This window comes from Euleptes europaea, chromosome 1 (assembly GCF_029931775.1).
Source record: "Euleptes europaea isolate rEulEur1 chromosome 1, rEulEur1.hap1, whole genome shotgun sequence".
NCBI lineage: Eukaryota > Metazoa > Chordata > Lepidosauria > Squamata > Sphaerodactylidae > Euleptes > Euleptes europaea.
In genome coordinates, this window is record NC_079312.1 from 17,401,666 (window position 1) to 17,427,767 (window position 26,102).

At 47.1% G+C, this 26,102-nt stretch overlaps 1 protein-coding gene across 1 annotated transcript in view; it reads left to right on the forward strand.

Annotated features, from left to right (window-relative positions):
• The first annotated feature begins 914 nt into the window (after window positions 1-914).
• The window catches only part of LOC130474020 (complement C4-like), a 77,194-nt gene continuing 52,006 nt past the window's right edge, over window positions 915-26,102 (forward strand). The window contains exons 1-11 of the mRNA XM_056845700.1: window positions 915-991; window positions 10,893-11,085; window positions 14,104-14,293; window positions 15,771-15,841; window positions 15,993-16,081; window positions 17,159-17,241; window positions 18,420-18,516; window positions 18,716-18,821; window positions 20,768-20,885; window positions 22,378-22,493; window positions 24,127-24,294. Of these exons, the coding sequence (XP_056701678.1) occupies window positions 915-991; window positions 10,893-11,085; window positions 14,104-14,293; window positions 15,771-15,841; window positions 15,993-16,081; window positions 17,159-17,241; window positions 18,420-18,516; window positions 18,716-18,821; window positions 20,768-20,885; window positions 22,378-22,493; window positions 24,127-24,294 (1,308 nt within the window). The remainder of the gene's footprint in view (window positions 992-10,892; window positions 11,086-14,103; window positions 14,294-15,770; window positions 15,842-15,992; window positions 16,082-17,158; window positions 17,242-18,419; window positions 18,517-18,715; window positions 18,822-20,767; window positions 20,886-22,377; window positions 22,494-24,126; window positions 24,295-26,102) is intronic.

Below are 26,102 nucleotides of genomic sequence, written 5' to 3' on the forward strand. Positions count from 1 at the left end.
GAATAGGGCTGCCAGGTCCCTCTTCGCCACCAGTGGGAGGTTTTTGGGGTGGAGCCTGAGGAGGGCGGGGTTTGGGGAGGGGAGGGACTTCAATGCCATAGAGTCCAATTGCCAAAGCAGCCATTTTCTCCAGGTGAACGGATCTCTATCGGCTGGAGATCAGTTGCAATAGCTGGAGATCTCCAGGTATTACCTGGAGGTCGTAGTGAAAATATAGTACTAGGCTCAAACCAATTAATTTAAATAATACACAAGCAAACTATGCAAACATATATTGTGAACAATGTGGAACATCTACAGACAAGTGAACACAGCAGTGATAGTATGTACAAGCAAATCTAAGATGGAAAGTCTTTTTCAAGGTAAGTACATATTATCACTGCTGTTTTCACTTGTCTGTAGATGTTACACATTGTTCACAATATATGTTTGCATTGTGTATTATTTAAATTAATTGGTTTGAGCCTAGTACTATATTTTCACTACTATCCCAGTAGTACTTGTGCATATTTTTCTCAGATACATTACCTGGAGGTCGGCAGCCCTGTCCCAGAAGAATGGGTAGAATCGTCTAGGAATGTCCTTCTCTATCTCCTGCACACCATGGGGTTGGACTAGATGACCCAGGAGGTCCCTTCCAACTCTAGGTTTCTATGATTCGATGATCTGGGACCACACCAATATGCCACAGGCAAGCCAAGGTTTCCTCAGAGGTTCTACAGTCTGGAAAGTGAAACCAATTCTGTTTCTGTTTCTTGAAAAGCTTCCCTCCCACAGCATGAAAATATTATCACGGTGTGCAAATATTCCCCCACCACCAAACACACACACATACACCGTGGGACTGTATTGCAAAATCCCGTTTCAGCACCAGAGCAGAGGAGACGTCTGCCCTGCTCTGACGCAGCCCAGAGATGTCTCCTGGAAAGGGGCTGCCTCTTTGGCTGGCATGGATGGGGGCTTTGCTAGCCCTGAGCCAACAAGCTCCAAGGTGAAAACAGGGGATCGGGAGGGAGGGGGATTATATAGAGGAAGGACCCACACTCTGACTTCTCCATTTTTGTGGCAGGAGTGTACTGCCTTTAATAGCTGCATGGCTGAAGTTCAACTGGTAAAGTTTTCTGCATCTCTGTGCCTCCTTGCTGGGTAACTCTTCACCAGTTGAATTTATGCCTGCCACTAAGGGGGGGGGTCACAGGCACAAGAGCTTTGTAATTTTTAAAAAAGAGCAGTTTGCTTTATTTTAAGGAGGTGGGGATGCTGTGGATGACTAACAGGGCAATCCTAAACATCGTAAAGCCTTCTTAAGCCCATTGATTTAGAAAGCTCTAACTCTGTTTAGGATTGCATGGTAAATTCTGTGACTTAATTTTTTGCAGTTTTTCATTATGTGACGTGTGTTGTGGTTTTGCTGGACTTTAATTGGGAAGGAAATCAGTTAAAATGCAGTTTTAAAAGTTGGTATAACATTTTGCTGACAATGTTTGTGTGTGTGTGTGTTAAGTGCCGTCAAGTCGCTTCCGACTCATGGCGACCCTATGAATGAAAGTCCCCCCAAAATGTCCTGTCTTTAACAGCCTTGCTCAGATCTTGCAAATTGAAATGTTTTAGTGAAGACTTTTAAGTGAAGACAATGTTTAGTGAAGACTTTTTCCTGCTGTTTAACTAAAAAAAAATGGCACTTAAAGTGTAAAATATACTTATCGGGGTAGAGGGTCCTGGGTCTCTTGTGGCCAGGGAATGCTAATTTTCCCCTGGATCAAGCATAAAAGCTATTAAAAGATCTCGGAGTCAGGGTTGCCAATGTTCTGCCCCTTTAATAGAGGCTTAATGTGTGGACATGGGAGAGTGAAATGGTAAATAACATCACCCAGGAAACAACATACTGATTAAGAGTGTTAAGCTGCAGTCCTGCAGTCAAAAGCTCTGCTCACGACCTGAGTTCGATCCCGACGGAAGTCGGTTTCAGGTAGACGGCTCAAGGTTGACTCAGCCTTCCATCCTTCCGAGGTCGGTCAAATGAGGACCCAGCTTCTGGGGGTAAAGGGAAGATGACTGGGGACAGCACTGGCAACCCACCCCGTAAAACAAAGTCTGCCTGGTAAACGTCGGGATGTGACGTCACCCCATGGGTCAGGAATGACCCGGTGCTTGCACAGGGGACCTTTACCTTTCCTTAAGGTGACAGGATATTTTTTTTCCTCCATGTTGTTGGCAACCGTGGGGCGAGAATATGACTCGTGGCACTTTCACACAGCCCAAATAATGCACTTTCAATCCACTGCCCCTTAACGATTGTTTGCAAGTGGATTTTGCCAGTTCACGCAGTAAAATCCACCTTCAAAGTGCACTGTCAGTGGATTGAATGCATTATTTGGGCTGTGTGAAAGTGCAGGGTGTTGTGTCAGTGGTGTGGGAACTGGGTAGAAAAGCAGAACATGAAGGAGAAGGGTACCGTAGTTTGGCTGGGGGTGGGTGGGAAAATACCCTTGCAGCCTGAATAAGGGGGGGGAAGAGAAACAATTTTTCTGAAGTTTGCTCTGCTCCTCCCTCCTGATCTCCTAGAAGTATCTCCAAACCCCCCTTTTTTGTCCACGAGCTTTCATGGTTAGTTCTCTTGTGTGCTTATTAATGTTCACTTGCATCAATGAAGCTGCCTTATACCTGAAAACAAGAAAACCCTTCTGTTCCAGGATTGTTCGATGTTTTTTTTTAATGTAATATGTTGTTCACTGAATTAGCAAACCTACTGTCATTTGCAATTTGTTACTAGTTTACAATGTGTCATCCTGCTTAAAAGCTTTATTGGCATATGATTTTGCATTTGCTAATTCACATTGCCGTGAAGAGCTTTGCCTGGCCTGAGATTTGCTCTGGAGAATCTGGAGAGTATCATGTGGGATATTTGTGTTTAAAACAGCGGGATTAGCCAAAAAGAAGACTCGTCTTCCACCGAAAAAGTATTTCATTTTAAAAAGTATTTGTTATGTAATACTGGAAATTCCAAAATGTATATTATGAGATTGCTTTAAGGGCGTATCATTAGGAAATGAGGTAATGGAATAGGGCCGTTCTTATGGACAGCAGCCAACATCTGTGTTGCAATATGGTGGAAATTTAGTGTCATCCACCAAAGTCTTTTTTGGGGGGAAAAACCCAAACAAAATAAAGGGAGGGAACACTCTGTAATAGGGGAAAAAAAGAAAGGACTCGTTTAAGTTTAGAACATAACTGTGAAGACAGAAGAACCATTTTGTTCTTTGCAACTTTAAGGTAATCCATTTTGTGTGTTTAAGACTCAGCAGTCAGTATATTTCCAAAGACCTAGCTCATGCTGGTCTCACAAATAACACCTGCAGCTTGTGATGATAACAGCCTGGTCCTCAAGGTCAGTTGCTCATACCATCTTAATTGGTTGAGCCAGAACATCTCTGGGAAGATGGGTGGGGGTGAGATAACTCGTTTCTCCTGGGAACGTCATTCCATCTTAGACCGGTTTGAACCATCTGGAGATTTCTCCCAGGAGTCATAGACTCATAGAGTTGGAAGGGACCACCAGGGCCATCAAGTCCAACCCCCTGCCACCTTGACTGGGAGTTGTAGGTCATCTGACCTGGGGTCACTTTTCCATAAGTTTGTCTAAGCGGTATAATAGTTATTCTTCCTCTACACTTCAACTTCAGAGTGTCACTCAGTCGCTTGGAATAGCATCGTAGCTATTAAGAACAGCAGCTATGTAACGGCTTAGTATGTAATCAGCAGCCCGTTAGATGTGTTATTTTATTCTGCCAGCTTGCCTCTTGACTGTGTAACTTGTATTTTAATCTTTTTCTGGCAGTGAATCCCACCGTTTAATTACTCATTGTATAAAGAAATATTTCCTGTTGTCCGCCTCGAACCGATTTCTCAAGAACTTTGTTAGATGCATCTGAGCTACTATTAGTGAGGGGGGAGGAGCTCCCCCCATTTTCTCCACCCCCTGCATAATTTTATCATTCTCTATCAATATCTGTCCCTCTTAGCCTTCTTCAGAGTGGAAGTGTGTTTCCAATTTTAATCCTGGGGGGAAAAGGGTGCCACGAAAGTGTCAGGCTTTGAATAAATCACTCTGTGCTGAGAAGAACACGAGGTAGGATAACTGACTGGACCCCTACGTACAGAAGCAGTCTATCTTAAACCACTGGCAATGCAATCCTAAACGGAGGGATGCGCTTAGGGAACACTCCTAAGCAGGTCTACTCGAAAGTAAGTCCCATGCTATTCAATGGGGCTTTGTGAGAGTCCCAATCCCCTGTGCTACTTCGTCAAATCACTTGCTCAGACTTGGTGCAGAAACAAAGGATTTATTGAAGGCTTCAGAAGATATGAGCAGACACGGATTCAAAGTTACAAGTGAACTAGCTTATCGGGGTTACAGTATATATCTACTACAGGGCAAGAGGGTCACACTCCTATTGTGAGAAACAGTAAGACAGATTGGTGCAATACAAAACATCAAACAGTTCCAAGGAGACAGTGAGGGCTATCAGCACTTCAAGGCCGGACTCGGCCTGAGGGAGTGTAGGCAGGAAGCACAGCAGGGGAGGGAGAGCTGGCACCTGGGCAAGATAGATGGGACGTGAGACCCAGGAAGGCACGGGGAGGTGTGAACTGCTTTTTACGAGTTCAAAGGGGTTGGGATGAGAAGTCAGAACACATAGCCCTCACATTCTGCCCCCCTTAAGGCCCCCCTCCCGCGAGGTTGGGAGGCCGCGGCTTATCAGGATAAGCGCAATGAAACTCTTGTACGAGGCGAGGGGCCGCCATGTGGGGGGCTGCAACCCATTCATCGTGCGCCGGACCCAGATGTTTCCATCGGACAAAGTAGAACAGTTTTCCCTTTTTCCATTTGCTGTCCAAGACCTTGGACACTTCTAAGTGTGTATTCCCTCCCACAACCGTTGGCAGTTCGGGTTTGGGTGGGGGATGGAATTGAGGAGCAGCTACGTAGGGTTTGAGTAAACTAATATGGAAGACGGGGTGAACGCCCCGTAAGGTTTTAGGAAGGTCCAATTCCACTGTGACCTCATTGATTACCCGGGATATGGGGAAGGGACCCACGTAACGATCATTGAGTTTTTTGCAGGGTCGGAGGGAGCGCAGGTTTTTGGTGGATAGATAAACCTGTTCTCCCACCTTGAGATCCCACCCCGGGGAGCGATGTTTGTCGGCTTGCTCCTTGTATTTACGCTTGGCCCGTTCAAGGTTCTTTTGTAATCAGGGCCAAGAGGACCGGACTACTTGCACCCACTGCTGAACTTCGGGTATCGCCTCGAGTTCAGGGGTGACGGGAGTGGAGCCGAAGGGGCCAAAGTCTGTCCCATACACCACCTGGAAAGGGCTGAACCCCGTTGAGGAATGGAGAGCATTGTTGTACGCATACACGGCAAAAGGCAGCAGGTCAACCCAATTGTCTTGGTGGTAATTGACATAACACCGGAGGTAACATTCAACCACTGCATTCACTCGTTCGGTCTGCCCATCGGTCTGAGGGTGGTAGGCAGAGGAGAGCCCTTGTTCCTCCACCCCCATCAATTTTAGAAAGGTCCGCCAAAATTTGGCAACAAATTGAACCCCCCTGTCGGAGAGAACCTTCCTGGGGACCGAGTGAAGCCTGAGGACATGGGTGATAAACAACCTAGCAAGACCCTGGGCCGAGGGGAGCCCGGCACAGGGCACAAAATGGACCTGTTTGGAGAACAGGTCTGTAATTACCCAGAGTACAGTTTTGCCCCGGCTGGGGGGCAGATCGGTGATGAAGTCCATGGCTATTACCTCCCAGGGTCGGGAGGGGACTTCCAAGGGTTTTAATAGCCCGGGAGGCTTTCCCATTCTTTTCTTGGCTGTGGCGCAGGTGGGGCAGCTGCGCACGTATAGTTCCACGTCGGCTCTCATGCTAGGCCACCAAAATTGCCGTCTGACCAGGTGTAGTGTTTTTACGAAGCCAAAGTGACCCGCAAGTTTGGCGCCGTGGACTAGCTCCAATACCTCCTTGCGGAGAGGCGCCGGAACATAAAGTTTTCCTCCTAGTGTCCACCAGGATCCCCGTTGCTCCATGCCGGAAGGAAGAGCCTGCTGCTCCGCTTCCCGAAGGGAGGCGTCCCGGAGACGTTGCTGAAACGCTTCCGGGATTCCTTTGAGCAAGGGATCACCGGGGGAGCGAGCTTGCGATCTGGTGGTGACGGCCAGTCCCTGGACCTCCCCCCGTTGTTCGGGGGTAAACAGGGAGTCCACGGGACGGTCAAAATCATTGCGGTACTGGGGTAGTTGAGACAGAGCATCAGCCAGGGCATTCTCCTTTCCGGGAACATGTTTGAGGGTGAACCGGAATTTGGCAAAAAACTGAGCCCAACGAATTTGTTTGGAGTTGAGCTTTCGGGCACCTTTGAGCGCCTCCAAATTCTTGTGATCGGTCCACACCTCAAACGGACTCTCTGCCCCTTCCAGAAAGTGCCTCCAAACGGTGAGGGCATGTTTGACCGCTGCTGCCTCTTTCTCCCAAATGGCCCAGTTAATCTCGGACTGGGAAAACTTCTTAGAGAAGTAGGCGCACGGCCGTAAGGCGCCTTCGCCGTCCCGCTGCAGTAGTGCCCCTCCCATGGCCACATCCGAGGCATCCACCTGGACCACAAACGGTTTATTGCAGTCCGGGTGGGCCAGGACCGGTTCGGATGAAAAGAGCAGCTTTAAATTATCGAAGGCCTGCTGACAAGGAGGAGACCACTGCAAACGGGCGGAAGGTAGAGTGGCGTTTGCCCCTTTTCCCTTAGTGCGCAAGAGGGAAGTGAGGGGAAGGGCCACCTGGGCGAAGTTGGGGATAAAATTGCGGTAGAAATTGGCAAACCCCAGAAACTGTTGTAACTGTCGGCGTGTGGAGGGGGGTTCCCAATCCTTAACCGCCCGGACCTTGTCGGGGTCCATCTCTAAACCGTGGTGAGAGATCACATAGCCCAAAAAGGTTATAGATGGTTGGTGAAATTCACACTTGGACACCTTAGCATACAACTTGTGGTCCCTAAGCCGCTGGAGGACCTCGCGCACCAGACGGACATGTTCTTCCATGGTTTCCGAATAAATGAGAATGTCATCTAAAAACACTACCACCCCACGAAATAACAAATCATGTAATACATCATTAATCAATTGCATGAATACACTGGGAGCCCCAGAAAGTCCGAATGGCATGACTAAGTATTCAAACATGCCAAAACAACTCGAGAAGGCTGTCTTGGGTTCATCCCCCTCCTTGATACGGATGCGGTGGTAGGCTTCCACCAAATCCAATTTGGTGAAAATTCGGCCCTCCTTCAATTGTGCTAGCAGGTCTGGAATGAGAGGGAGGGGTAAGCATTAGACTGGGTGACAGCGTTTAGCCTGCGAAAGTCAATGCACAGTCTCAAATCCCCTGTCTTCTTTTTGACGAAGAAAGCAGGGGCAGAATACGGGGCTTTTGACGGACGGATAAAACCCCGGGCTAAGTTAGTGTCCAGGTAGTCCCGTAAGACCGCTTTCTCATTAGGGCTCATGGGATAAACCTTTCCCTTGGACAGTTTGCCTTCCCCCACAATCTCAATGGCGCAGTCGGTTTCTCGGTGTGGGGGCAGTTCATCACATTCCCTCACATCGAATACATCCGCGAACTGTGCATACTCGGAGGGTAGCAGGGGTGGAGCGGTAACAGACGCCGGGGAGCCCACCAACGCGGCGGCTGGGGTGCATATGTGTATATCAGGAAAGGTGGACCCTGATATACACATTTTCCTCTTGGGCGCTTACCATTGGGGGAGCTCCTTGCACAACAATCGGCACGGTCTGCTGAGGAGCCCCTCTTACAGCAGACCGACGGCGTTTTTTGCCGGTATCTCCCACTCTTCCTCCTCGCTGGACGAAGGAGATGGGGTAATTGTATTCCGTGACTCGGCGGAGTCAAAGGTGGCATTTGTAATCCGGGATCCCGATGGACCGGAGGAAGTAGAAGCTTCTTCTTGGGTGCGCGCGTGCAGCGCAGAGGGCGCGCTCCGGCGTCCAGGAGCACTACTCCGGCGTCGAGGTTGGCCCTCCGCCGGGGTTTTCTCCGGTTCGGTCATACGGGGCGGAGGAGGACGCCCGGTACGGGACGGGCATTGCGAGGCGAAGTGACCCTTGCCTCCGCATACCAAGCACACTCCAGCTTCGAAGCGCTTGCGGCGTTCAGCGGCCGAGGGACCGCTGCCGCCCAGTGTTCGGGGATCTCTGGGCCCGCCTGGTTTGTCCCCTCGCCGCTGAAGGTCGCGACCGGTACGCTGCTTGGACAGATTCAGAAGTTGCTTACGGTTTTCAATGTCTGCCGCATGGCGTACCCAACCCTCAACATCAGGGGGATTACCCTGCATGAAAGCCCAGTGTTGCAGGTCCGGATTCAGTCCCTCCCTGAAGCACTGTACCCGGGTGGCTTCGCTCCAATCCAAAATTCTACTCGATAGGGACTGGAATTCGCTTGCATACTGCGCCACCGACTTAGTCCCTTGGCGCAGTTGCATCAAGTTGGCCTTAGCCCGCTCCCCCAGGTTCGGGTCCTCGAACCGGTTCCGGAGAGCAACCATAAACTCATCTAGACTCCTTAGTACAGGGGAGCGGAGTTCGTACTGCAACACCATCCAGGCTGCCGCCTCGCCTTGCAAGAGGGAGGCCACGTACTGGACCTGGGACTCTTCGGAGGGGAAGGTCCGGCCCTGCTCGCGCATAAAAATATCCACTTGGACCAAAAAGAAAGTCAACTGGTCCCCCGACCCATCGTACGTGATCTTCAGGTCACGGCGGGTCGGGGCGCTGGGAGGAACGGGAGGGATTACCGGTGCCCCGTCTGGGGGGTTGCCGGGAGGTGGCTGTACCTTCAGTGCGTCCAGGGCGGCTGCCATCTGGGCCATCACAGCCTGCATGGTATCCATGCGTCCCAGCATGGTCTGGCGCTCCTCTTGCCATTGCCTCCGTTCCTCGTCCATCAGGACCTCCCTTCGTGCGAGGTCCTCTTCGAGTCCCGTGCCGGATAAAGCCAAGCGGCGATGTTTCGCCTCGGTCCGTGAGAGCGACCAGTCCTTGGGGGAATCCAACCAGGAGTTGAAGGGGTTCTTGGGTTTCGTGCCCAAGCCCGGTCCCGGGGGTGGGGCCACGGGTACCTTCCGTTTGGCCCCTTCATCCTTGGGGTCCGGTAGCTCCGGTGCGTCGGGTTTGTCCGGCGAACCCGGGGGGGTAGCGGGGTCCTCCTCGCCTGGCATGGCTGTCCCGTCCGGTACAGATGCAGAGCGAAAAGGCAGGGACTTGTAACTTAATGTGAGAGTCCCAATCCCCTGTGCTACTTCGTCAAATCACTTGCTCAGACTTGGTGCAGAAACAAAGGATTTATTGAAGGCTTCAGAAGATATGAGCAGACACGGATTCAAAGTTACAAGTGAACTAGCTTATCGGGGTTACAGTATATATCTACTACAGGGCAAGAGGGTCACACTCCTATTGTGAGAAACAGTAAGACAGATTGGTGCAATACAAAACATCAAACAGTTCCAAGGAGACAGTGAGGGCTATCAGCACTTCAAGGCCGGACTCGGCCTGAGGGAGTGTAGGCAGGAAGCACAGCAGGGGAGGGAGAGCTGGCACCTGGGCAAGATAGATGGGACGTGAGACCCAGGAAGACACGGGGAGGTGTGAACTGCTTTTTACGAGTTCAAAGGGGTTGGGATGAGAAGTCAGAACACATAGCCCTCACAGGCTTACTCCCAGGAAAGTGTCCTTAGGATTGCACTGTTGGTCCATTGACACAAATGGGTACAGAAAGGTGTGATTGTTGTAGCCATAAGAAAAGCCCTGCTGGACCAGACCATCTAGTCCAGCATACTGTTGGTCCATTGACACAATGGGTACAGAAAGGTGTGATTGTTGTAGCCATAAGAAAAGCCCTGCTGGACCAGACCATCTAGTCTAGCATACTGTCAAACTCCATGGCCAACCAGTCCATCTAGTCCAGCATACTGTCTCACTCCATGGCCAACCAGTCCCTCTGGACATCTAACAACAGGGCATAGAGGCTGAGGCCTTCTCCTGATGTTGCCTCCTAGCCTTGGGATTCAGAAGTTTAATGCCTCTGAATGTGGAGGCCAAAGAGCTAAAACTCCAGCTTCCTTTTATAGAACTGGATGGGCAAGGCTTTTCATAATTTTTTGAAGTAAGGCACACATGTTATGTCTGCTCCTGCCTCAGAAGAACCCTTTTTTTCCTTTCAAACTGAATTGTTCCCCGTAAGCAACCAAGACGGCTACCGATTCTAAACAGCGATGGGCTGGTTGCCAGTGGTCTAAAAGGGTTGGGTATTAGATAGCGAGCTTAGCTACATGTCAGACAGTTAAAGGGTTAATATTGTAACTGACCAAGTGGTCAGTATGGTGGCCATTGCAATCGTGCCTGGTGGTCACGTATACGACAATTTGCATGTTTAACTGCTTTCGATATCCTTTGTTTGGAAGTGAAAGCAGTACCCCAGTTCTCTTTTGGATGCCAGCCTGATAGGATGGAGAGGCTTTCTTGTCGTTTAAGAATGCCTACCCGTGAGTAAGCTTAGCGCCTGCCAGAGGCTTCTGGCAAGCATAGGAAACCTAGAATGTAGGAAGGATTATTTGTTTTGCTCCCAGTGATTTTCCTTTACCCTGAGTTTAGAGTAAATCTTGTTTATTACCAAGACAAACGTCTTGTGTCTTTTGTGCGTGCGTGTGACCAAGCTTTATTTTCAATAGACCATGATCAACGATCCACTCCCTCTGAATGGTAGCAGTAAGCCCCCAAGAATCTAACAAAAAGGATTCTGTCTCTTCCCCTCTGTACAGGTTGCTGATGGTCGCCCCCAGCGTGGTGCCCGTGGGGGCAGAGGTGAGGGTTGTGCTTCAGGTCGAGGGAGCCCCCAAAGGCCTCTCGGGCACAGTCTATTTCCAGAATCAGAACGACGAGAGGGTGAAATGTTCTGCCGAGGTGCCGTTCAGCCTGAAGCCCAACAGCTTTCTGGAAAATGTTACCCTGATGGTAGGAGGCCCCACTTTCCTCAGGGAAGAGATTTCTGTGTCTAATTTTTTGCAGCGGTGAGAGAAAAATGATAGCCGTTTCTGAGGGGGAGAGGTGTCGGAGCCAACGAAGAAGGCACATGAGCAGAAAGTGGTCGATGTTGCCCATTTGCAGGGGGGCACCTTCAGAAGGCCCTGCTCAGTTGAGTGAAGCTGGCATGGCGGTAGATAGGAGGAGAGGCAGTCTTGCAAATATTAGGAAGAATTTTCTAACAGTGAGAGCGGTTCCTCAGTGGAACAGGCTTCCTCTGGAGGTGGTAAGCTCTCCTTCCCTGGAGGTTTTTAAACAGAGGTTAGATGGCCATCTGTCAGCAATGCTGATTCTGTGACCTTAGGCAGATGATGAGAGGGAGGGCATCTTGGCCATCTTCTGGTCACTAGGGGTGTGGAGGGGGGAGGTAGTTGTGAATTTCCTGCATTGTGCAGGGGGTTGGACTTGATGGCCCTGGTGGTCCCTTCCAACTCTATGATTCTATGATTCTATGACGGTGCAAGGCTGTCAATGGCTTTGTATGTGATGGCCAAAACCTTAAATTGAGCCCGGTAATTGGTGGGCAGCCAGTGGAGTAACTTCAGAATGGGAGTAATATGGATGCTCCATCTAGCTCCCGATAACAGCCAAGCTGCGGCATTCTGCTCCAGCTGGAATTTCCGAACTGATTTTGAGGGGAGACTGAAGTACAGGGCATTATAGATAGGCTAGTCTCGATGCTACTGTGGCATGGATCCAGGTGGCCAGATCAGCCGTACCAACTGGTAAGGGGCCATCTTTCGCACTAGGCTGAACACATGAAGCTGCCCTATACGGAATCAGACCCTTGGTCCATCGAAGTCAGTATTGTCTACTCAGACTGGCAGCGGCTCTCCAGGGTCTCTGGCAGAGGTCTTTCACATCACCTACTTGCATAGTCCCTTTAACTGGAGATGCTTGGGATTGAACCTGGGACCTTCTGCATGCCAAGCAGATGCTCTACCCTTGAGCCACAGCCCCTCCCCTCTGCTAGAAAGCCTTCCTTGCAGCTGCATTAACTTACTTCTCCAGCAATAACGTTGGGCCCAGTATAACCCGAGGCTCTTAACCAAGCCGGCAAGGGTCAGCTGAAGTCCATCAAAAGTGGGGAGCACAATGTCCTTCAAGATTTATGCCTACCCAGTCAGCGTTACCTCTGTCTTTTCAGGGTTTAGTTTCAATTTGTTCGCTTTTACCCTATTTACTATAGCAGCCAGGCAGTGATTTAGGACCTCTACTGCATCACCAGGAGACTTGGATAAGGTTATATAGAGCTGGTTATCTTTCATGACAACCAACCCCCAAAATGTTTATATTTAGTTTTCAAGTGTTTTCAGAAAATTTAACATAACTGGGGCTAAGGCTGCTGTGGAGATTACCAAAGGTTGGACTGTTGGCAGAGTAATTAACACTTCAAAGGTATGCAACCAGATTAAAGTATAGATTGAGGTGTATTCAGGGACTAACATACTTGATAGTGAAGAAAGAGAGAGATAATGTCCTAACTACATGACTAGCTGAGAGAGCGAGAGAGTGGAACTTCTGAGAAGAAGGAAGCTATTGCCGCGGCTATTGCCCTAAAAGTTGCTATCTGGGGACAGACAAGCAAAGACACTTATCAGGAGAGAAGGTGCTGACCTCACTATTCTATCTAACTGCCCTCTTGCTGTCTCTTGAAGAATCGTCTTCTCTCTTCTTTGTACACCAAACTCTGGCCTTTTATGCATGGGCAGTTTCTGCTGCATATACTGCTCTCTTGATGCACAGTATTTGAACTCGAATTCTCAAATCACTATGCACAGGGGCTATTCCCCCAAAGAAATCCCTGAAGTACTTAGGGTTTACCGCATGCATCACCAGGGAAAATGCAGAGCTTCAGATCTATTGAGGGAATGGTCACTGATGTCGTCATGGTTACACGGCTTGCCACCTCCTTCTTTTATTTATTTATTGTGGTTCATGCATGCTGTCTAGTGCTAGATTGCTAGTGCAAAAAAAAAATGTTGGCACAGTGCAGGCGCTGTGAAATTGACCAAATAAGCAGCTTCATAGGTTGCTTGTGATTATTCCAGCATTCTCGCTAGTTGCAAACAAAACAAAAAAACCCCTGCTGAGGTCTGAAACTGACCAAACTCGCTGTGAAACTGACCAAATAAGCATCCATGTCATTTGTGATCAGGCTGCAGTCTGAAACTGACCACACTCACTGTGAAACTGACCAATAAACAGCCTCATAGTATTCCAGCTTTGAGGGGAGGGGTTAGATGAGGGAAAAAGACAAGTGGGAGGGAGAAGCGAGACTGGGCACAGGGAGAAACCCCCAAATTGACAAGTATGCACAGGACCAGCTTTCAATTTGGGATCGAGGCAGACATTAAACTTGGGGTAAAACAGCATCCACAAAAAGCAGCAAAATGCGAGAGGAGAGTGAGGTGACCTCTCAAGGTCAGAAAATACACGCATAATGAATACAATGCCCTGAAGTACTCGGGGCTTGATGGCGATGGATACAACCCGTGCATAAAAGGCCTTTGCCTGTTCCAACAAGGACAAGATGAGTGCCGGGTCATTTTCAACTCTGGAGCTGTGAATTACAGCCGTAACCCTGGCTCCCAAAATGGCGATTTTTTTCCTCCTGTCTTTGGCCTCGTCAATACTAACAGCAGAATAGTTGTGCATAGACTCTGCTGAAAGTGGAGATTTTACCACAGAATGTTCTTCCATTAAAAAAAAAACCCTTCCCTGGACAGCGAGAAGCGTTCTAGTGTAGCTTTTCTCTTTGATAAGTTCATTTTCTATATACAAGGATTCCACCCAAAGTTTGACAAGACACCCAAAGTTTTATGGGAACCCTCGCCTGCAGTCAACAACAGCTCTGTCCTGGAGGATTTCCTGCTGTTTTTGTGTGAATTAGGCCTTTGCCCTGAGTCTCCTCCGCTTCTCAGTCCCCCCACTTTCTCATTTCCTCAGGTGACCCATGAACGTTTCATCCAGTGCGGCTTGTCTACCCTGCGCAGGGACCGTTACATCCAACTTGTTGCTCGCAGCTCCAATCTTCCCAGTCCCAATGGCATCCAAACCCTCAACCTACGCTGGAGCACTCGCCGAGGGTACCTGTTTATACAAACAGACAAGCCCATCTATACCCCTGGGCAAAAGGGTGAGTCCCACCTGTACCCCTTCAAATAGTTTCACAGTGTTCTCTTCCCGTTAGTGTTGTCCTTCTTTTTTACTTGGCAGGCAGTTAGCCAAAAGAGAGTCTTCAGAAAGCAGCTGCTGTATCTGTTGGATTCTTGGCCATCCATAGTTGCTTGTACACTGCTGGGGGGGGATACAAATACCTATACGTTTTCGTTAGGATGGGTAAAAGTTTTTTGGGTGTGGCTTTTTCAGAGAGAAAATTATTAAAGAGCTTTTCCCCCCCACATTGTTCTCCAGTGGGGTGTAGTGGTTAAGAACAGTGGTTTGGAGCGGTGGAGTCTGTTCTGGAGAACCAGGTTTGATTCCCCACTCCTCCACATGAGTGGCGGACACTAATCTGGGGAACCAGGTTGATTTCCCCACTTCTACACATGAAGCCAGCTGGGTGACCTTGGGCTAGTCACAGCTGTCTTAGAGCTCTCTCAGCCCCACCTACTTCACAGAGTGTCTGTTGTGGGGAGGGGAAGGGAAGGTGATTGTAAGCTGGTTTGATTCACCCTTAAGTGGTAGAGAAAGTTGGCATATAAAAACCATCTCTTCTTCTTTTTCTTCTCCTTCTTCTTCTCCTCCTCCTCGCAAATGCAGTCCTGTTGGCCACATTTGCAAAAGGGGGAATACACACACACACACATGCACACACTTTTAAATTTAGAAACATTGATATATACAAAATACAAATCTCTTTGCTTGAGTAATACATAACATGTATTCAGTGCGACATATATGTGTATTAAGTGCTGCCAAGTCTCTTCTGACTCACGGCAACCCTATGAATCAATGTCCTCCAAAGTGTCCTATCCTTAACAGCCTTGCTCAGGTCTTGCAAATTGAGGGCTGTGGTTTCCTTTATAGAGGAAGGAAGACCCATATAGACCCATCTCTTGTTGGGTCTTCCTCTTTTCCTGCTGCCTTCAATTTTTCCTATCATGATTGTCTTTCCCAGTGACTCTAGTCTTCTCATAATGTGACCAAAGTACAATAGCCTCAGTTTGGTCATTTTAGCTTTTAGGGACAGTTCAGGCTTGATTTGATCTAAAACCTACTCGTTTGTCTTTTTGGCAGCCCATGGTATCTGTAAAACTCTCCTCTAACACCACATTTCAAAGGAATCTACTTTCTTCCTTTGAGACACATAGGCTATGAATAAAGAATATCCTGATTCATACTTCAATGAGGCAAGCAGAGTATAAATAACATTGACCAGCTAACTAAATTGTTATAGGATAAATTATATATCTTGATTAGGTTGCCCATATAAAGACCAAAAACCTAACATGGTCCTATTGTCGTAAACAACAAAAATATAGCCATTCCAGATATTTAATAAGTAAACAATGATTTTAATATTTTAATACGGAAAGGGAAAGTAACTTGGCTCATGTCTTACTCTGCCTTTACTGTCATCCTCACCCTTATTTTTGATCTCTTCGTTCCAGTGTATTTCCGAATCTTTGCCCTGGATCACAAGCTGCGGCCAGCCTTCGAATCCATCTTCATCACTGTTCAGGTAACTGGGAAGTTATTTCGTTTCTTTGCCAGTCAATTAAAAATTATTGTTGCAGGTTGAAGAAAGCAGGTGGGAGACCTTAATTATTTTATGAAGCCATTGGGAAAAAAAGCAACCCTCCCACCTCTTCTTATTTTCCTGTTGCTGTTAGAACCCGCGAGGTCTTCAGGTCCGGAAATATCAGCGTGTGCCACAGGATTTCGTGATACAGGATCAAGTGACAATCCCTGCTATCACTGAGTAAGTTTCAGCAGCTGTGGAACCAGTAGGTTAGCTAGCTCTGGTTTGGGTAATATCTGGAGGTTTGTGGGGGGAGCCTAAGAAGGGCAGGGTTTGGGAAGGGGAGGGACTTCAGTACAATACCACAGAGTCCACTTTCCAAAGTAGCCATTTTCTCCAGGTGAACTGATCTCTTTCACCTGGAGATCAGGTGTAATCCCAGGAGATCTCCAGCCACCACCTGGAGGATGGCAACCCTAGTAACCAGGGCTGGCCCAACCCACCCAACAGGCAGCTGCTTTGGACAGTAGAATTCTAGAAATTTTCGTCTAACCCAGCCCTTTTGCCTTCATGCCATAGTTAGAAGAAGATGAAGAGTTGGTTTTTATATGCCAACTTTCTCTACCACTTAAGGGAGACTCAAACCAGCTTACAATCACCTTCCCTTCCCCTCCCCACAACAGACACCCAGTGAAGTAGGTGGGGCTGAGAGAGCTCTAAGAGAGCTGCAACTAGCTGGCTTCGTGTGTAGGAGTGGGGAAACAAATCCAGTTCACCAGATTAGCCTCTGCCGCTCATGTGGAGGAGAGGGGAATCAAACTCGGTTTTCCAAATTAGAGTCCACCTCTCCAAACCACTGCTATTAACCACTATACCACACTGGCTCTGAGGGTGAAGCTCTTGCTGCCAGATACTGCCAGATTCTTTAAGTGGAAGGGATGGGGGTTGAAAAGAAGACCTTCTGCATGCCAAGCAGTTGTTCTCCTCTGGGGAGGGGCTGTGGCTTAGTGATAGAGCATCTGCTTGGCATGCAGAAGGTCCCAGGTTCAATCCCCGGCATCCTCAGTTAAAGGGACTAGGCAAGTAGGTGATGTGAAAGACCTCCGCCTGAGACCCTGGAGAGCCGCGGCCGGTCTGAGTAGACAAGACTGACTTTGATGGGCTAGGGGTCTGATTCAGTATAAGGCAGCTTCACGTATTCTACCACTGACTCACAGCCCCTCTAACACACGTCCAGAACACCCTTTGGCACGCAGAACAACCTTTCTGGGTTCCGGCTCAATATTCCCCTGCTGTCTTTGTCTTTCTCCTTTCCAGGCCTGGTATTTGGCGAATCACAGCCCAATTTGTTGACACTCCAGGTTCCAACACTACCACAGAGTTTGAGGTGAAAAAATATGGTATGTTCGGGGAGGAGGGGTGTCTTTTTTTCCCCCTCTTCCTCATGGAGACTCAGCATGACAGGCCAAAACTCAACAGGTACTTGTCCATCTAGGGAATGCAATCACTGTATATAATTGCAAAAGGTGGGGGGTTCCAGCGTGGTGAGTTCTAGCTGTATCTGAAGAAGTGAGCTGTGGCTCACAAAAGGTCATCCCCTGCCAGAAATGTTGTTAGTCTTTAAAGTGCTACTCTTTTCTACTGCTAGTGACAGACTAACACGGCTACCCAACGTGATATACCTTTATATGGCCTTTGTTCTTTTCTGATTTGATCCACTTTTCACGTTTCACCCTGAATTTCCTTGATTAGATCAGATATTGTGTTAATCCTACTTTGCCTATGGTCTGCATTTGGGAGTTGCTGGTCATTTATGCACAGGAGGTTTTGCCTTGGATTTGCCGCTTTCTGGATGCACATTTTTCCCATCTGAATTGTCAAAACTCTTCATGGAGGCTTATTTTTGAGTTTTGAGAATTTGGATGGGGAATATGTGCATCTAGAGAGCGGCAAATCCAAGGCAAAACCTCCCCATGCATAAATGGCCGCTCTCATCCAGTGGAATGAGTTTGCTTGGTCTCTTATTTATTTAGGAACATTTTTATGCCACCTCTCCAGGGAACCTGCCCAAGGCGGCTTACAAAATAAAACTTAATAAAAAAACATAAAATGTTAACAGTCATTAATTAAAACCCATCATGAAAAACCCAGCCAGAGCATGAAAACCATAGATCATTGTGCAGCTTAAAATTAATAACAGAATTTAGACTAAAAATGCTGTAAAGATGGTATTAAAAGTTCAAGCCCATCATTAAAAGCCTAGATAAACAAATGTTTTGGCCTGATGCCTAAAAAAGGGTAACGTTCCCTGATTATAGAAGACGCATACAGACAAGCCATGGCTGCTACAGCTAAAGTCAATAGCTAATCATATCAGAGATCAAATCTACAACAGGCTCATCTGATTGTTAACTTTAAAAATGACATTGATATTAAAAATATAGGTCTGTATGCGATGCTTTTCATATATTATCACAAATATACAGGGAAATATTGAAAAATGGTGCAGATTGCTCCTAGGCGAATGAAGGGTCAGGAGCGTTTACTAAATGGATGCCTATCATCTTCTTCCCGTTAGTGCTTCCTAATTTTGAGGTGACAATTATCCCGGAACGGAAATACTTTCTCCTCTCAGGACAGCAGGACTCTGATTTGCAAATTGAACTCCAGGCTAAGTAAGTGGCACTCAGAGACTCCATTTCAGACATATAAAATAATTTTTTTAATGTAGGGGTGGGGTGGAGATTTCCATCGAAGGGAGGGAGATTGTCATCAGGGTTTAAAAGTGTGCTCTTCAGACTGTGGGAAAGATTAATTTTTTCCATCTACTTATGCTTTGTATTCCTTGTGACAACTAAATTCCTCCTGAAACAGATTTTTCTATGGGAAGGGTGTCGGCGGCACGGCCTATGTGCGATTTGGTGTGAGGGATGAGAATGGGGAGAAAACTATCCTCCCAGGACTGGAGCAGCAAGTTTCGGTAAGAGAATAGACATGTATCGCAGCACCTCAGCTGTTCGCCGTGTCCCGCTTTAGGATTGCTGACAGGCCTGGAGAGAAATGTTCTGTTCCCTGAATAGAGGCTTAATGTCCAGAAGTGGGCAGGTGAAGCTTTCCTTGGCATGGAGGTGAACAACTTCACCTGGTAAATAACAGCTGATTAAAAAGGCAGGTCATTTTTCTCTCTAGGATATTGGCAGCCCTCTTAAACCCAGTCCTCCTAAATTCTCCTTACTATCCATTAGGTGCTTGGTCCCTGAAGGGAGGAATGTTGGAACTCAGGTCTGCTGGGAAGTCTGCCTGGAGATTTTCATTCTTATGAATTAGAAATTGGCTAAAAAACAGGAAGCAGATAGTAGGAATAAATGGTTAGTTTTCTTAATAGAGGGTTGTGAGGAGTGGGGTCCCTCAGGGATCTGTATTGGGACTGGTGCTTTCCAACCTGTTCATAAATGACCTAGAGTTAGGAGTGAGTAGTGAGGTAGCCAAGTTCGCAGATAACTCAGTTTATTTAAGACAAAAAGGGATTGCGAAGCAATCCAAAAGTCTCTCTTCAAACTGGGGGAATGGGCATTAAAAGGGCGAGATTCAATGTGAGCAAGTGTAAAGTGATGCATATTGGGGCAAAAAAAAATCCCAGCTTCACAGATACATTGATGGGATCTGTTCTGGCAGCGACAGACTAAGAAAGGGATCTTGGGGTGGCAGTGGACAGCTCAATGAGAATGTCAACCCATTGTGCAGCTGCTGTGAAAAAGGCAAATTCCACGCCGGCCATAATTAGAACAGGAATAGAGAATAAAACTACCACTGTCATACTGCCCTTTTCTACATCTGTGGTGAGACCACTCTTGGAATATTGCATACAGTTCTAGTGACTGCACCTGGAAAAGGATATTGCAGAGCTTGAAAAGATTCAGAAAAGAGGAACCAAAATGATCTGGGGGCTAGAGCACCGGCCCTATGAGGAGCGGTTAAAATGCTGAGGGCTTTTTAGTTTAGACAAAAGGCAACTTAAGGGGAGACATGGCAGAGGTATATAAAATTATGCTTGGCATGGAGAGGGTGGACAGGGAGAAGCTTTTCTCCCTCTCCCATAATACTAGAACCCGGGGTCATCCACTGAAGCTGAAGGATAGGAGATTCAGAACAGACAAAAGGAAGTACTTCACGCAGTACACAGTTAAATTATGGAACTCACTGTCACATGATGTGGTGATGGCCACCATCTTGGAAAACTTTGAAAGGGGAGTGGACAGATTCATGGAGAATGGGGCTATCAATGGCTACTAGTCATGATAGGTATCTATTTCCTCCCGTACCACAGAGATCTAGATTGGGCTATCAGTAACTTATATCAAACCTCTCAAAATCAAAGCATAGGATTCCACAATGCAAAGCAAATCTAAAATAATTTTTATTTATTTGTTTTATTTGTTTACTTCATTTATATCCCACTTTCCTCCGCAGTGGGAACTCAAATTGGCTTGCATAATTGTCCTCCATTTTATCCTCACAACAACCCTGTGAGGTAGGTTAGGTTGAAAGTGTATGACTGGCCCAAGGTGATCCGGCAAGCTTCCACGGCAGAGTGGGGATTCGAACCTGATTCTCCCAGATCCAAGTCCAACACTGTAACTGCTGCAGCATGTACATCACTGGCCGCTACCGATATTGTTGCCATCCCTACTGTACTGAGGTCCTGCATCTGATACACGGGCCTGCAGTTGGCTCCATTTCCATCTTTCCTCAACAGATTTGTTTCTCTTGAGTCTTGACAGGTGTTTTTTTTACTCCCCAGACACTGATATCTTAGTCCCCTCTCTCTTCCTAAAGACCCAGGAAAGTCATGTGTATACTTTAATGTGCATGCGATACAACGGATTTTGATTTCCCTCATCTCCCCACTAATTTCAATTATACCAGGTGGTCGAAGGCCATGCCTCAGTGACCCTAAAAGGCAGCCTTCTTGTGACTCGGTACCCTCTACAGGACCTAATTGGAAGATCACTCTACATCGCAGCCACTGTCATAGAGACTGCAAGTGAGTCTGGAAACGGGAATACAGGCGTACCTTGGAGATACGGCAGGTTCGGTTCCAGACCACCGCAAAAAAACTGAATGTCGCAGTAAAGCGAGTCGCGCGAATTTTTTTGTTTCCCGGTGCATCTAAAAGTTATGTTTACACTATACTGTAGTCTATTAAGTGTGCAAAAGCGTTATGTCTAAAAAAATGTACATACCTTAATTAAAAATACTTTATTGCTAAAAATGTGACACCGAGACATGAACTGAGCACACGCTGTTGGGAAAATGGCCCCGATAGACTTGCCCGAAGCAGGGTTGGCCACAAACCTTCAATTCATAAAAAAAATACAATACCTGCGAAGTGCAATAAAACGAGGTGTGCCTATACAAACTGCTGACTTCACCCTGTTTCTACACCAAAGCACCATCTATTTTAGCATTCAGTTTTTCCCTGATGTGGTTGTCTGTTCTTGGAGCCCTAACGAAATTTCCTTTAATTGTTAAGCAATAGAGTTTTGCACTGAGGTTAACTGACGGGCAATTTATTATGATTCGGTTATTTTATGTGTGGTGTTGTACAGATTTTGTGACAATTGACTTCATATTTCAAAACGTTTGCTTATATTTTCTTTTTTACTTCCTTTTTCTCATTTTGTATTGAGAACCTGTTCTCCCTTTTTGGTTGTGGTTATCAAATGTACTTGAACCAAATATGGAGTGGGTTTTTTGAGGGGTGAGGGGTGGGGGAGGATTAGCAATCAGTTTGACAAAAACAAATTCTATTTCAAAAGAGCAATTTTCAGTACAAAAATCAGACCATGCAGAAAATTCAGCACAGCTTTTAGCCTTATTACACACTTTTATAGCTGGCCTGCCCAGACTGGCTTTTCACAAGCTTTGACCTTTCCATCCAGTCTAGGGACAGCCAGTGTGGTGTAGTAGTTAAGAGTGGTGGTTTGGAGTGGTAGACTCTAATCTGGAGAACTGGGTTTGATTCCCCACTCCTCCACACGAGTGGCGAACGCTAATCTGGTGAACCAGGTTGGTTTCCCCACTCCTCCTCACGAAGCCTGCTGGATGACCTTGGGCTAGTCACAGCTCTCTTAGAGCTCTCTCGCCTACCTCACAGACTGTCTGTTGTGGGGAGGGGAAGGGAAGGTGATTGTAAGCTGGTTTGATTCTTCCTTAAGTGATAGAGAAAGTCGGCATATAAAAACCATTTCTCCTTCTCCTTCTTCTCCTCCGGAGTGGGTATCCCATTCATGTGTGTCAGTCTGAGGGCCAATCTAGACAGGACATTTGGAGGTCCCAGATTGTTGTTGTTTAATTCAGGCTTAACTTGGCATGAGGAGCAGAGCTATTTGAATGTAACCAACCCCCCACAAACACTGCTGTTGAAATGACTTAGAGGAGCCATTGTTTGCCCTCATGGGTAAGCATGCAAATACTGGTGTCAAGGAAAGGGAGATCACCTTTGTTTCTGTTACTTCTATGTCCTTTTCCCTCAGGTGGAGAGTTGGAAGAGCAGGAGCACACCTCGGTGAAATTTGTGTCCTCTCCATATTCAGTAGACCTGTCCCAAACGAAGCGGTATTTTGTGCCCGGCACATCCTTTCAAGTGGTGGTGCGTATTGTGTGTGTCTTACAGTGCCTATGCCCCATGCTGTGTGTGTCAAGGGTGTTTTGTTGAACAGGCTAGGTTGTAAGCTCTGAATTCATTAACATAGTATGACTGTGGGAGCTTTTCGTGGCATGGAAATAAAATGTCTGCAAAAGCTTCACCTGACAGATTTCTGCATGCCGGGCTGCATTTCCCCCCACCCCAAAAAAAACAGGCAAATGTGCATTCTAGCCAATTCAGACTTTCCAACTGAATGACAGAAGCAGGGAAATGCTAAAAATCAGCGGAAGCTTCCTATATGAAAACACTTAGGTTGTTTATGCATGGGTACTTTCACTCACGTTCGCCGCTGGTCTGACTTGGTTGTTCCTTGGAGTTATGCATGAGTTTTCCATCCATCATAGATGACCTCGTGCCCAGCCCTCACAAATCCTGGGACTTCTCATTTCTGTAATAACCTAATTCTTCGCTCTCCCCTGAGGTCAGCTCAGGTGAAATCTACACGCGCGACAGGGAAGTTGGGGGGTGGTGACGTTTTTCTCACACTAAGCACCACAGCCAGTTACAAAGCAGCGTTTCAAGGGACGGGGACTCAAATGCAAATCGATTTGAGCTTGGAGACTGCTTGTGCATAGCAATTCCTGAATTCGCAACAGAAAACTGTGGATCGAGTGAGCATCGAACCCCAGATAAAACTCCCATGCATAAGGGACCAATGACTAGTTGAGTAAATGTGTTGGCTGTTTCCACACTGCAAATTTGCCCTACATTCAAGTCTGTGGAAAAGTGGGAATGGCTGTGATTTCTCTGAGTTCTTTCTGAGCAGAGATAAGTAATGGGTTTTTAAATGACGCATGGCTTTCTTTTACCCCCTCCCCCCTATTCTGTTCCTTTTGAAGAGCTCTGTGTTGGGAAATTGTATTTAAAACGGCACTAGGGTTTCCGCCGGGGGTAGAGGAAAACTGGATGTTTCTCTCACAGTAAGCCCTACAGCCAGTTACAAAGCAGCATTTTCAAGGGGCGGGGAGACGCTTCCAGATTTGAGCTTGGTGACTTTTGCTGGTGCATAGCCATTTTTGGATTTGTAACAGAAAAGTGTGGGTGGAGTAAGCATCGAACCCCAGGTAAAACTCCCTTGCATAAATGACCTTAGACTCCTGAGGTGATGAGAGATCAGTCGACTGACCACTTCTGAGGACAGTGAAGGGGCCCACCCACTGAAGGCAAATGTCATGGGTCACCTCTCATAAGCCCTGGCTTGGTCGGAGGCAGTAGAGACATCTCCGATTTTTTGTATCAAGCTCTGTGTGAAATGCATTCCAGGATCTCCTGTAATAGTGGCACAAAGCCCTCTGTGGTTCACACCTCCTGCCCCCTCATCTGCCAGCTACGCCGCTACTGCTTCCAAACCAGTACAGAACTCTCTTAGGTGACATTCCCCAAAGGGCCCCTGAAACTGGAGCGAGCGAAACCCAGCTGTGTGCAATAATGTCTTTCCGTGCTCTTTTGCTTTCTGAAATTGGTATGTCACATTTGTGTATTCTGTCTTGTACTTACCTATTTGTAGATGCCGTTGTGCGTGCATTTGTAGAGATGCGGCTACATGTCATACATCTCTGTTCCCTCCCATCCTCAGGCTACAGTCTCACTACCAGATGGTTCACCCGTTCTCCACCTTCCAGTCCACTTCTCCGCCCAAATAGAGGGCTCATCACCACACAATGGCCAAGTGAATAGTGATGTTCATGGAATTGTGACACATGCAATCAACATTCCCGCTACAGCTAAAGCAGTCACTTTCACGGTATGTGCACTTTACGGTATGTGCACTTCACACTTGGGGGCGAGTTAGAAGGGAGGGAGTTAGAAATTGAGAACAGGGGGAAAGGAGAGAGAGTGGACAATCAGGGAAAAGAAGAAAGAAGCCCTTGAAACAGATACTCACTGGACATAGCCTGCATTATAGAATCATAGAATCACAGAGTTGGAAGGAGCCATACAGGCCATCTAGTCCAACCCCCTGATCAATGCAGGATCAGCCTAAAGCATCCCATACAAGTGTTTGTCTAGCCACTGCTTGAAGACTGCCAGTGAGGGGGAGCTCAGTCACCACCTCCCTAGGTAGCTGATTACACTGTTGAACTACTCTTACTGTAAAAAAAATTTCCCCTAATATCCAGCGAGTACCTCTCCACCCATAATTCAAACCCATTATTGTGAGTCCTTACATTGTTTTATGTTTCTATTCCCCAGGTCAATTATCAGTTCAGCAAACCTTAATAGTTTGGTTAGAAGATGAGGTGAAATAGCATTGGATGTTTGTGAAATCCAAGTCCAGTTGCACCATAAAGACCAACAAAATTTTCCAGGCTATGAGTTTTATAAGGCAAAGCTCACTCTATCAAATACAAATAAGAATAAAGATCCATCAGCCATAAGCACTGAAGATCCATAAGCATTGGATGTTTATGGTGTTTTTATACCAATATATTTATTTCCCAACATACAGGTAGAACAGGAGGGTAGACAGTATAGAAACAGACAGATCTAGCCCCTCATTCTGTAACGGGTGTGGGTGGGGCTGGGATCTCTAACAGAGCTCAGCATTCTCATTAAACCACAATTCCCAGGTTTCTCTGTGGCAAGTGACGACTCTTAATCTGCTGTAAAGGTAGTTTGGAGTGGATAGGTGGGTTGGTCTAAAGTAGAAGAGCTAGATTAGAGTCTAGTAGCACTGTAGAGACCAACAAGATTTCCCAGGTATAAGCTTTTGAGAGACAAAGCTCCTTTTGTCTCTCAAAACTAACTAGCCAGCGTGGTGTAATGGTTAAAAGCAGTGGTTTGGAGCGGTGGACGAGAAACAGGTTTGATTCTGCACTCCTCCACATGAGCGGTGGAGGCTAATCTGGTGAACAGGATTTGTTTCCCCACTCCTACACACAAAGCCAGCTGGGTGACCTTGGGCAGATCACAGCACTCTTAGAGATATCTCAGCCCCACCTACCTCACAGGGTGTCTGTTGTGGGGAGGGGAAGGGAAAGGTGATTGTAAGCCGGTTTGATTCTTCCTTAAGTGGTAGAGAAAGTCTGGATAGAAAAACCAACTAAGAAGGCCAATGCAATTCTGGGCTGCATCAATAGGAGTATTGTGTCTAGATCAAGGGAAGTAATACTACCACTGTATTCGGCATTGGTCAGACCTCACTTGGAATACTGTGTCCAGTTTTGGGCTCCACAATTTAAGAAGGATGTTGACAAGTTGGAGCATGTCCAGAGGAGGGCGACCAGAATGGTCAGAGGTCTGGAATCCATGCCCTATGAGGAGAGATTTAGGGAGTTGGGTTTGTTTAGTTTGGAGAAGAGAAGGTTGAGGGGAGACATGATAGCCATGTTTAAATATTTGAAGGGATGTCATGTTGATGAGGGAACTAGCTTGTTCTCTGTTGCTCCAGAGACTAGGACACGGAGTAATGGATTTAAACTAATAGAAAAGCGATTCCACCTAAACATTAGGAAGAACTTTCTGACGGAGAGGGCTGTTTGATGGTGGAATGCACTGCCTCGGAGGGTGGTGGAGTCCCCGTCTTTGGAGGTCTTTAAGCAGAGGGTGGAT